Source organism: Sprattus sprattus (assembly GCF_963457725.1).
Source record: "Sprattus sprattus genome assembly, chromosome: 19".
Lineage (NCBI taxonomy): Eukaryota > Metazoa > Chordata > Actinopteri > Clupeiformes > Clupeidae > Sprattus > Sprattus sprattus.
In genome coordinates this window covers 4,808,317-4,820,330 of record NC_137917.1, presented here as the reverse complement: position 1 = coordinate 4,820,330, position 12,014 = coordinate 4,808,317, and the positions used below count along the sequence as shown (strand labels likewise).

Here is a 12,014-nt window from a genome sequence, read left to right as displayed (position 1 = left end):
ATATGCCATATTCCTTCCATTTCTTGATTATGGATTGAACAGAATTTCAGGGGATGTTAAGTGCCTTGGACATTTTTTTGTATCCTTCCCCCAAATTATACTTTTCAACAACCTTTTCTCTGAGTTTCTTAGAGTGATCTTGGGTCTTCGTGGTGTAACAATAGCCAGGAATACTGATTACTGACCAGTGAATGGACCTTCCAGACACAGGTGTCGTTATACTACAATCACTTGAGACACATTCACTGCACACTGATCCCCATTTCACTAATTGTGAGACTTATAGCACCAATTGGCTGGACCTCTATTGAATTAGGTCAGTCTATTTAAAGGGGGTAAACACTTATGCAATCACTTATTTTCATTACATATTTTTATTTAATTTACATAACTGTGTAGAAATCTGTTTTCACTTTGACATTTAAGAGGGCTTTTTTGTGTTTTTTTTTTGTCTAAAAAAACAACTTATATTGACCATGACTGATTTATAAAAGCAATAAAAGGGTAAAACATCCAAGGGGGTGAATACTTATGCAAGGCACTGTACACAAAGTGTGTCGAGCTGATGCAACAGTTTCTACTATATACTTAATGCAGAAAGTTAAGGCAAGGATTAGCCGTTTGAGATTATGCGACAACAGCCAACGATTAATTTGGTTTGTGATTGTACTGCTTTGATGTGAATTTATTATTTGTGACTTTTGTTGCCTCACATTCGGAATGTTAAGGACACTTACTTCACTTGAAACGTTTCAGTCAAATCACCATAAAGGCTTTGGATGAATGGACCCCGATTGATGAATTTCAGTGAGAAAATGTGTGTAGCAATTGGCACTCTGGATATGTGGTGTTGTTATAAGGGGATATTTCCAGTCTGTTCTGTATGAAATAACAGATACAACTAACCCTGCTTCCCACTGCCTTTCATCAAGATGCTTGATCCGATAATACCAACAGGAACAAATATTTATAAATAGCTTTAACAAACATGCTTTTCAACAGATGGGGGGAATGAGAGAGCAAGAGCATGGGAAATGAACAGCTAGTTATAAGGTGGTTCACATGTAGGAAAAAGCTCCGTGTGTACATGTTGGGGAAGGAACAGGATGCGGGTGAGCGTGTCAGCCATTGCAATCCGTTAATAATCTGTTCAACAAAGCAACAAAGCTAGGACCTTGAGAGCCTCTACACTAAATTCATCATGTACTCTGTGCTTCCTACCAAGAGGACATGGAACAAGGACATGCTGAATGGGCATGAAGGTGGGAAGCAGGACGAATCCCTTGAGAGCCAGACAGTGCTCAAGGGGAGAGGATAGTAGGAAGGAATGGAGTATTTGTTTTCTTTTCATTTCTTTTAAATGTCTAACATATACATGTTGCTTCTGAACAAAAAGCGGTAAAACCTATTGGGCCAATTCTAAGCAATTAGTAACACATTGTAAATGTCAAGTGTAAGCTGGACCCTGTTGTTTGTTGTCACAGCACTTAAACCGAGCAACATATGTTGTCTGAGTTTACAGAATTTATTCAGCATCAAAACATCAGAAAACTATTATTTCTAATGGACATGTTAAAAGTGAGTCCTCAGTGAGAGGCTTTGAGTGTATTGACTGTGGTACCAGCTACACAAAAGGTTGCCATGTTGAGTCGTCATATTAACATAGCATAAGCATTCATTGTAATTTCATACTGTTGGCAAGAAAAAATATAATTTACTGAAACAATCAATGACAGAAATTGACTACAATTAGCTCCATCAGTGTTGTTATGCCCTCAGATGGCATTATATCGAATTCTATATATATTATACATACAATAAAACCGTTTCGAATTTTGTGTAGAACGAATTCGTACAATTCTATTCATCATAAAACAAATGGGTTGTTTTATGCCTCATGGAGCTTCACATTTTGTATAGATGATTTTTTTGTAGAGATCTGTTGCTGCCATCTTGTGGTGACCTGTTCCACGGCGTGGAATATGACTGTTTCAGGAGTAATGCCATCAAGATACAATTAACCCAATGAATGAGGTGACACCAGGTAAGACACAAAAAACATAACAGAAAAAAAAAAAAAGTTTAACACTGTGAAAAACAATAAGGCTTAAATCCCTGCTAAAATGGCATGTCCAAATGCTCATGGTTGTATTTCTGATAAAGAAAACATATTAAATGTATTAAAAATACAATTTTACCAATAATATTCAGCATCACATCCTTGGTCCACTTTGGCACATTTTTATACTTGGTTGTTCAGTGTAAGTGGCCGCCTGAATTTGCTCTGAAGGAACACACGAGGCACACACAAGCCCTCTTTCTTGTTCACAGTCTCCCGCAGAACATAGTCATTCACCATACTCTCAAATCCAGCGTCATGGAATAGCCTGGTCAGCAATTCTGGAACAGATGGGAACAACTTACATGTAACAAGACCACCATTACAAAAAAGTCCTGAAAATAGCTCAAACTGGTGACCAAAAGGCCTCTATCTTTCATTTGAGCTGAATTTCCAGGCAACATGCTATAAACGGATGCTGTGTGATGGTGTTCCGAGACTGTTAACTCATGGCATGTAGCATTTTCGGTTTAGTCATTCACTGACCTTTAGAGAAGAAATAGGACCGTGTGCCATCCTGCCTCACGTAGAAGTTCTCCCCAAGCTTATTCCCTGATTTAAACCTGAGCATGGCATGGTCATAGAGACCATAATCTCTAAACAGCACCACTCCACCTGGTTTTAGAACCTGACAGACAAATCAGAAATAAAAGAATGAGAGGTTGCACTTGTAGTGTGTACAGCATAATTTTTTTAAACTAGAGTAACTGGTGTATGTACAAGTGACGCTGTACCCTAAACAAATTCTCAAGAGCGTGCTGCATCTTGTCTGGGTGGATGGCAGAGAGCACAAATATGAGTGTGGCTACATCCACACTGTCTGCCGAGATGTTATCCCGCAGGTCATCTTTGGTCAGATCACACTGGAACGCAAAACATCTCTCCAGAGAGTACAGCGAATTTTGCTGAAACCAGAAACACTGTTATTAGGCTTACTACTATACATAACAATAACTGAATACTGCCTGAAAGCTCACTTATTTGACATCAAAGGCACCCAGTGCAACTTTCGAGGCTTAAAAATAAACGTTCAATTTCTAGTATTTTTTACACGTAGTAAGTTTCAATAGATAAAAAAGACTAGAAATTGAATGTTTATTTTTCATTGAATGTTTACATAAAGTTGCACTGGGTGCCTTTAAACCCATGAACAACAGGGAAACAACTATACATCAGAAGACTTCAGAAGTCAGAGGTATAAGAAATTCTTGTACAGGATCTTTTCACTGTTCACCTTTACAAACTCCACGGCTCTTGGAGAGAAGTCACAGGCGTACACAAAGATGTTTAGGTCCTCCTCTAGAAGTGGGAAAATACAATTACCCACTCCACAGCCGGCCTCCAGCAGTACCAACTTCTGGGTCTCAAACTAAAAAAAACAGAAGGAAACGTCAAAAGCTGAGACCTAAATGCCGATGTAGAGAGATTTAGAGATGTTCAGTCTACCTCTCTGCATGCTTTCAGCTCATCAAATTCTCTGGTCGTCCAATGTCTGTCCTTAAAGAAGTTTGTAGTATTTCGCTTGTAAAACAAATCCCAATTTTTCTGAGCCTCCTTCTCAAGCTTCTTCTGCTTATATTCAGACACTACTCGGTCGTCTTTCAACCTATCCTTCTCATCCTGGGAAAGAATCCTCACGCCGTAATCATCTGTTCTGACCGGAGACTCAATTCCAGCAGAATCTACAAAGGTCTCAACGGACTCCATTTCATTGCTACAATGTCTACAACTAGGACTGTTAGTTATCGCATCTCAAAATTATCTACAACTAAACCGGCCCTATATTTGTTATATTAACATAAGTAATCCAATGATGTGCTATAGACAAAGCGTAGAAAACAGTAACTTTCAAAACGATGAACTAAATTAGAGCGCACTGAGTCTAATAACCAATATAGCTCGTGTAAAGTACTGTGATAGATTCCTACCACAAATTATTTAACTCTACAGAACACAACATCAGCGCCCATCTACTAGCCATTCTCTGCCAACATCATCGGCATGGAATTGTGAGTGTGCATCTATTATTGACATCCGTGTAGGAAAATAAACACTACCTTATAATAAACATTGTTTCTTTACACCGATGGACAAAGAGAACACATTTCAACAAGTTTATTTCTGTTTAAGAAACTCTTGATGTACTGATCACTTTTGAAAATCCGACAAACTACTAATAGATTAGTCTTAAAGCATTGTAGAAAAGACTCGCTCGGCCTCGTCGGTTTCATTTGACGATGGAACCTAAACAGGAAGAGGTGTAGCTTATTCCATGACGTTTACTTTGCACTTTGTTTTTGTACAAGACAGAGATTAGCCAACCTGCTAGCTAGCTGGCTATCGTCATGTAGCCTGACTGTATCATTTGTGGTTTCCCAGTATTGAGATTTTATTCATTAAATAAAACAGCTGGTTTAACTTGAGTTTGAATAAATGTGAAGTTTATCGTTCAAAAGAGACGATGAATGGAAATTCTAATCCGCTTTTGGACAAAGAAGAGCATGTATTAAAGCTTGGTGAAAGCTTTGAAAAACGCCCCAAATCTTCATTTCATACCATCAGATGTGAGTTAACGTTACTGTTTGTTATGAGCATAGTTAGTGGTTGAAGTGGGGTGACAACAGTACGCAAAATGTAATTTAATAAATTATCTCAGTGAGCTGTTTAAGCAAGCTAGCTTGATAGCATAGCCTGGTAAATCAACTTATGTCAATGAAATTGTAGACAGTAGACAACAAGCCAGCAAGCCAGCATTGAAATGACATCAGCGACATGCCCTTTAGCCAACCGTTGTTTTTTAACCAGTGGCATGATTTGCTAACTCTCGACTCGACCAATGTTGACCCTGCTTTTGACACTGTGAGTATTTGTCAGCGGGCGTACACAGACAAATCAGTGGTGTGTGGTGCAGTGTCAAAATTCAGTACAGCTAGTTAGGTTAGTTAGGAGGATAGGTCATACATGTTTAGAGGGATCTGCAGATAATCTTCATAATAGCCTATTAACAGCAATAATCTGTTAATGAGACCTCTCTTTTTTCTTTTAATGATCACGTAGCGTCATTCTTTATCAGGGCTACTGTTAATCCTATAATATACCGACAGAAGTGAACTCAGGTTTTATTTTTTACTGTGATTGCAATGCACCCTCTCTGACAGTTTCTGCTCTTTCATACTCTTCTACTTATTACAGATGACTTCAAACCAGCATCCATAGATACAACTTGTGAAGGAGAATTGCAAGTTGGAAAAGGAGATGAAGTTACCATCACATTACCTCACATTCTGGTATTGTAGCATCTCTTTCTTAGATGCATGGAGACTTGGTTAAATGCTAAACACATGCTTGTACAGTACTTTTAACTCTGTGTTTTAAACCATTTCTAATTCTCTCTCAGGGCTCTACACCACCCATGACGGTATTCAAAGGCAACAAGAGGCCATATCAGAAAGACTGCGTTCTGATCATCAACCATGACACTGGGGAGTATATTCTTGAAAAGCTGGCCAGCAGCATACAAGTCAAGAAGACCAGGTAAGGACTGCATGACCTTATTTACCATCTGAATCTAACAATACTGTGAGCCAGGCTTAGATACACAGACACACATTAATGTTACCCTTAGGTTATGTTATACATGTATATACACACAAATGGACCTAATGACAATGCAATCAGATTCTTCATGAATACCTCCAGAGCTGCTGGCAGGAGTATGGTTTGATTTAACAGTGTGTTATTTGCAGAGCGGAAGGCAGTAGCAAGATCCAGGCACGGATAGAGCAACAGTCGGTAAGGGCCAACCAGCCTCCCTCGCAGTTCCGTGCCCCAACCAAGCCAGGAGCGGGTGCCAAAGCATCTCCATCACCTTCCAAGGACAATCCCTCCCCTGAGCCTCAGCTAGATGACATCAAGAGAGGTGACTCCTGTGCTGACACAAGCTGTGTGATACCATGTTTTTATGACAGGAACAGCTGTGAGCCTGTTGGTTTTCAACCATCATTTACATTGTTATTCATGTATTCATTTCTACCCAAAGAGACTTGCTGGTGATGCAGCACATAACTCAAAATATGCAGACTCGTGCAAAGCCTTCATTTCATGTGGAGCTTTGCCAGAAAACCATCACTACCAGTACTGGAAGAAACATGGACTACCTTCTGTTAGTTGTAGCTGCTGACCTAAAACCTTCCTGTATTGATGCTCGGTTATTGTCCTCAATGTGTATAGTGTATTCCTAATTTCTGTCCATTGTTCTCTGCGTTCTCAGTGCACCTGAGGTATTTTGTAACTATTACTTTTTAAAATCTCTGGTTCTCGCTCCCTCCCCTAGAGCTGCGTGCGGAGGTGGAGGTGATTGAGCAGATGAGCAGCAGTGGCAGCAGCAGCTCCTCAGACTCGGGCAGTTGCTCCGGGAGCGGCGATGACAGCTCCAGCAGTGACGCAGAGCCGGAGGGCTCTCCCACTCCCCACCACTCCTCTCCAAACCGCCTCCCCGTGGTCAATGGCACTGACAAGCCCCAGAGCAGCAACCAGCTCATGAACACACTCAGTAAGTAGAGGGGAGGACAGGGGGTCAGTGTGTTGCACTCAGGTTAAAGCCATGAAAACACATACTATTATTATGGGATGTGCTCATGATCACGGTGAGATTTAGGGGAATCCTGAATAACATTTACATAATAACCATTAAACTGATGTAAGCTGGAGATTTTTATGTGGTACGATCAATGTTTTCAAGACTGGTTTGCTGTTCAGTGTTGGAATAAAACAATGTTTTTATGTACCCACTGGTAGATCTCTGAACACAGCTGAACAATTCACCTTTTGAAACTACATCCAAATATATCTTTCTTGGTAAATGTAATCTGAGGGATATATATATTAACCTGAAAGGGTATATTTTATCTGCACAGGGAATGACCTTCAGTTGAGTGAATCTGGAAGCGACAGTGACGATGACTGAGCACCTTACTTCTATCTTCGCTGCCATTCTCCTTCCTCTGTGTACCCCAGTGTTCACTTCCTTGTGCTTTTCAAACCTTGGCTACTCTATATTTCTAAGCACCCCTCTGGACACTGGGAGATTAAAAAGAGTGTATTTTTATTAGATGTATATTTTATTTTGTATTTCAGAGTTCAGATCTTTTAACATATGAGGTTGTGTGTGGGGGGGGAGGGGGTGCGTGCGTGCGTATCTTGGCTTACATATTCAAAGACAGAGGGCAAACATGGTGCAAATGTGAATCAGGCAGTGGCTTGTTGAGTGCATTTTAGCTTGAGCCTTTATTTTCATACTGTCATGGACCCTGCCCATTTAATCACTCCGCTGATATTGTGAGCATGGTCAAAGCTGTAAACACACAAGGTTACAATAACCCAACAACCCATTTGCATTTTAGACAGCTTCTCAGCTTACTTTCTTTTGTAAGATCTACTGTACAGCAGAAAAGGCTTATCTTTTTCTATCAGAAAAATAAATATATTTTGTATTGTAGACATATTCCAGGGCAAATGGAAGTGCTTGAGATGGATTTGGCCGGTCCCATGAGGTCTCTCTAGCAGAGGGAGATCCTGTGATTTCAGGATGCCTGCATGATGGCTCTATATGAAAGTTAGTCTGACACTTCAAAATCAGTGATGTGGAGAATTCATTATGTTACATATTTATTATTTTCTCACGCAAAGCTAGGGAACAATTGGTTCAACTGTATGCAGCTATCCTGGACCATAAACAAGGTTTAAAAGCTACAATATGACTTATAAAAGGCAATTGTTTATCAACTGGTTACAGGTATTCAACGGCCACTTAGGTTTTATGTAGCAGTCACTTACCAAAAATTCTAACTACTATGTGAAAGAAAAAAATCAGGTAAATGATAGAGCACTTCCTATTTTTTTCAGTTACAGAATTTAAGTTGTCAGTCTTTACATCACCTCTATTGTTGACACATTCAACATACTTACAGGAGTCTGATATCACAGGTCACTTTAATGAATTGGTATATGTTATCGCATCATATTCGTGCTGTTAGTTGCGTATTGGGAATGCAAAAATCAACAGGAAAATGTATCATTGGAAGGATGAAATGGCCAATATGCAGAGCTGAAGTGTGTGTGGACGTAGTCTTCACCTCATGAATTACGCACTGGCTAGTGTGCTTAAGACCCTACTAAAGAGTCTGACTGGCTAGTGTGCTTCAAACCCTACTGAAGAGTCTGGGCTATAGCAAAGCGGTTGACATTTTATCAGGAGAAGGACATCCACAGTCTGCAGTTGTATATTTTTTATCTTTGTGAGCAGTTCTTGTTCTATGTGCCCTGTTCTTCCTCACCACTGTGGTGCATATCTGACCCTCTCCATTTCCCAAGAGCAATGGCTCCTTTGCTTCCATATTGGGCTTGTTTTTAGCTGTTTATTTATCAGTGTATGTATGTATGTTTTTTTGTGGAATTTTGAAATGAATTAAAGTTTATGTGTCTATACATGTGTTCTATGGCACCATGGCTGTATGAATGATTTCACCCATGAAAATATTACTATTAGACCTAAGCATGTTTTAACCACCAGGTGGGAGTATAAGCCTTCCCAATTTTAACTATCGAGGTCAAACTCTGTTGAGTCCGAAATATTTGGTGCAGGAGAATGAAGTTTGACATTGATAATTGTATTAACAAGGACTGAAAATGTCATGTCATGGTCAACCCCTGGTATTTGGTCAAGTGAGTCCAGAAAGAAATGGAAGATGTATCGCTGTCTCTCCAGAACCCTTAGACTATAAATTCTTTTCTGAAAATAGGCGTCAGAATTTATGTATGATAATCATATTTGCGCAAGAATGTAGAAAAATACAAAAGTAAGCACTTCTTCTTGCCAGTCAAAGCTGACTAGAGTTACCGTTTGGCTTTTTCTCAGCATGCCTGTGACGACTTTGCTTCCAAGGCAAACCTGCCTCCTACTGTGCCGAGATGGATACTAGAGGTTCAGGCGGCCAAACACGACCTATCAGAACTCTGCTAAGAGGTGGTAGACAGGCCCTTTCCTGTGCTGGGTCCTCGGTCTTCAAGAAGGCTTCCCTGTCACTTACATGCCCTTGGGGTGTGTGGTATGGTTTCATGAAGCATGTTTATTACAGTAAGGACAGAGTAGAGTGAGGCATCACTGACTGCCTCTTCAGCGGCCAAGGCAAACCTGCCTCCTGCAATGGAGAGGGAGCCACCGGAGGTCCAGCTAGCCAACCGTCCTCTGCTCCTTCTGTTTCTTTCTCTCTGTGCTTTCCCAGTATAGCCTCAGGCAGGTGAGCTTCCTGTTGTGAGTCCGGGCCATTCTTTTCTACTTCAGCTCTCTGCTCTATCGACTCTCTCCATTTCTCCAAGCTGGCGTCAACCCAGTGTGTGTCTAACTCTGTAAGAGGGTGGCTCCTCTCAACACAGCAGGCTCTTTACCATTTGGGTTTAGGCTATAGCGTCTGGGATCTGTCTTCATGTCAATAAAGGACAGACAGTGAGAAGGCAGGACAAACTTCCAAGAGGTGTCCACCTATCATTTATGAGAGCAGTCATAGCCCTGAGAAAACCCACAATAATTTCCCTTTTTTCTGGTACACTTTAACTTTACCAAGGGTGATAGTCTCTAAAAATAATCTCTTCAGCAGGTGTAGTGCTAAAACCTAACTATGGTTAAAACATCACTGTTTTAGCCATTAGGTGGAAGAATCCTGCCCTCTAGTTAAAAATACAGGTGAAAGGTAATTTTGATTTTGATCAAATCACTGATTATGTTAACAATTCTATGAATTGTTCATGAGTTCATGTCATGGTCAAACAAACCCTTGTAAGTGAGTCCAGAATGAAATGCAAGATCTAATGTTGTCTTCCAAGAATCCTTGAAGTACACATAGTCATAGGTGTCAGATTGTAGGTATGATAATTACATTTACACAAGAATGTTGACTATTCAAAGGTATACACTTATCCTGGCCAGTCACAGATTAATTGAGTTTATGTTTATGGCATCCCATTTTCTCAGCATGATGACTTACTGCCTTCTTTGCATCCAGGCAAACCTGCCTTCTATGTGCAGAGATGGCTACCAGAGGTCCAGAAAGCCAAGCACCTCTTCTCTCCAGACTTGTATTTCTACTGATGTTTCTCCAAACTGGCCTCAGTTCATCCAAGTCCTCAAGATGGCTTCCTTGTCACTTACACTTGTAGTATGGGTTCATGAAGCATGTTTATTACTGTAAGCACAGTGTAGAGTGAGGCATCACTGATGGCCTTCTCTGTGGCCAAGGCAAGGTCCGGCTAGTCTACCGGTGTCTACTCCTTCTGTGTCTTTCTCTCTTTGCTTTCCCAGACTGGCCTCAGGCCAGTGACAACCTAACCATGTGCTGAGTTTTTCCACAAGGTCTGTGTCTGTGAGAGGGTCTTCTCTTAGCATTTTCACAGCAGGCATGATCTTGAAGTCTGTATACTTTGTTTTAGCTTTGCCCCGGTTAATGGAGATAAATTAGTCTCAATATCTTCAGCAGGACTTATAAAACCTAAAGCTCAGACCCCTGGTACTAATGGCAACTCCAGATGTCACCACCTTGGCCCCTGAAAGAATTGAGGAGGATGTCTCAATGTCAATCTATCATCTCAATAAGACCACTCAGCTAGGTCTTTCCTCCCAGGAATTCAGCAGCAGCAGCAACAACACTAGATGCATGAAAGCAAGAAAATGATAGAAATTGAAGTGTTGTTGTTTTGATACTTCCAGGTCATTTCACTCCATTAGAAACGTTCCTAAGCAAAAAAGACTGCAAAAAGTGCCTCAGTGTTTAAGCTTTCTCTTCTTGTGGTCTCTGACGTAGCAGTCTATTCAGTGCCTGTAGTGGATTGGCTTACTATGTGGTGGGCATTCTAAGGAGGGCCGCCCTTTAGTAATGGACTACAGGCACTGAGAGGGGTGCTACAACAGAGATCGCAAGGTTGAGACAGGGACAACAACGACTGTACAAACAGTCATTTTCTACAGCTTCTTTACAGTTATTGAGGTACACATACGCAGGTGTATTTCTGTAGGCATCCTTTCCATGTTGTCAGACCCTTCTTATAACATTTCAGAGCCTATCAGTGACGAAAACAAGTGGTTTACTTTGATGTGCTGGCTTGCCTCATTGGAGGTTCAGAAAATAATTCAGAGCAGTTGTTGAACATGGGTCACAATTTATACAGTATGTTAACGACTACGGTCGTGAAAACATAAGGCCTACCCTGTAGCTTCAGTGGATAGCCCACAGTTAAAATGACCAACACCGTTACCCATCTCTGCTGACACTTTGATAACTGGATCATGAGGAATCACGGTAGGTAGTGCAATGTTTAACAGGAGGTATAATAGGGGCACAGAGTTTTGAAAAACCCTGTAAATATTTTTACATCTTCAAACATTTGACAACAAACAATATCTGCTGCTCATGCTAAATATCACACAGCAATTGCTGCCAATAACTTTATAACTTCAAAGTTCACAACTTCCAGTACCAAAATGGAAGGAATAATCTTCCACTGGACCCCAGGAGGTCCTGTGTAGCTGTCGTCCAGTAGAGTGCAGTATAACACAAAATAGGTGTCGATTTGTAACATTTGCTCAAGTGTGTTGATACCAATACAATTTTATTATAAGAGTTTAGGTAACAAGCTGTTTGCTTAGCCATGTCTGTAAAGTAAACAGGAAATTACTTCTACATTCTACTTCTTGTTTCCTTATCAATTGCATGTAAACAGTGCATCAAGTAGGCCTAGAAATGGTATCGACACGTTATGTAGGCCTAAAATAGACCTAAGCTTTTTCTTGTTGCTTACGTGATTGTAAATTAAGGTTTGTTTATTTTGCATCAGTTTCATAGTG

General features: G+C 40.5%; 2 protein-coding genes across 2 annotated transcripts; one reads left to right on the top strand and one right to left on the bottom strand.

The window, feature by feature from the left end:
• Positions 1-1,611: 1,611 nt before the first annotated feature.
• On the bottom strand, positions 1,612-4,100 carry mettl6 (methyltransferase 6, methylcytidine). Its single transcript, XM_080857811.1, has 5 exons — positions 3,566-4,100; positions 3,354-3,488; positions 2,854-3,024; positions 2,606-2,747; positions 1,612-2,400 (listed from the first exon to the last, which is right to left on the bottom strand). The coding sequence occupies exons 1-5, from the start codon at positions 3,824-3,826 to the stop codon at positions 2,243-2,245; spliced, it is 867 nt and encodes a 288-aa protein (XP_080713937.1). The 5' UTR covers positions 3,827-4,100; the 3' UTR covers positions 1,612-2,242.
• Positions 4,101-4,508: 408 nt separating this feature from the next.
• Positions 4,509-8,618, top strand: eaf1 (ELL associated factor 1). Its single transcript, XM_080857812.1, has 6 exons — positions 4,509-4,683; positions 5,312-5,406; positions 5,517-5,653; positions 5,866-6,038; positions 6,453-6,671; positions 7,036-8,618. Exons 1-6 carry the CDS (start codon positions 4,581-4,583, stop codon positions 7,083-7,085), a joined length of 777 nt encoding a protein of 258 aa, XP_080713938.1. The 5' UTR covers positions 4,509-4,580; the 3' UTR covers positions 7,086-8,618.
• The last annotated feature ends 3,396 nt before the right edge of the window (positions 8,619-12,014 follow it).

Excerpts from the sequence above, each read along its gene's own strand:
- mettl6 (XM_080857811.1), bottom strand. The coding sequence starts at position 3,826 with ATGGAGTCCGTTGAGACCTTTGTAGATTCTGCTGGAATTGAGTCTCCG. Across the intron at positions 3,025-3,353 it reads GAGCCGTGGAGTTTGTAAAG|CAAAATTCGCTGTACTCTCT; the intron begins GTGAACAGTGAA and ends TTCTGGTTTCAG. Across the intron at positions 2,748-2,853 it reads CTCTTGAGAATTTGTTTAGG|GTTCTAAAACCAGGTGGAGT; the intron begins GTACAGCGTCAC and ends TTTGTCTGTCAG.
- eaf1 (XM_080857812.1), top strand. The coding sequence starts at position 4,581 with ATGAATGGAAATTCTAATCCGCTTTTGGACAAAGAAGAGCATGTATTA. Across the intron at positions 5,407-5,516 it reads TCACATTACCTCACATTCTG|GGCTCTACACCACCCATGAC; the intron begins GTATTGTAGCAT and ends ATTCTCTCTCAG. Across the intron at positions 5,654-5,865 it reads ATACAAGTCAAGAAGACCAG|AGCGGAAGGCAGTAGCAAGA; the intron begins GTAAGGACTGCA and ends TGTTATTTGCAG.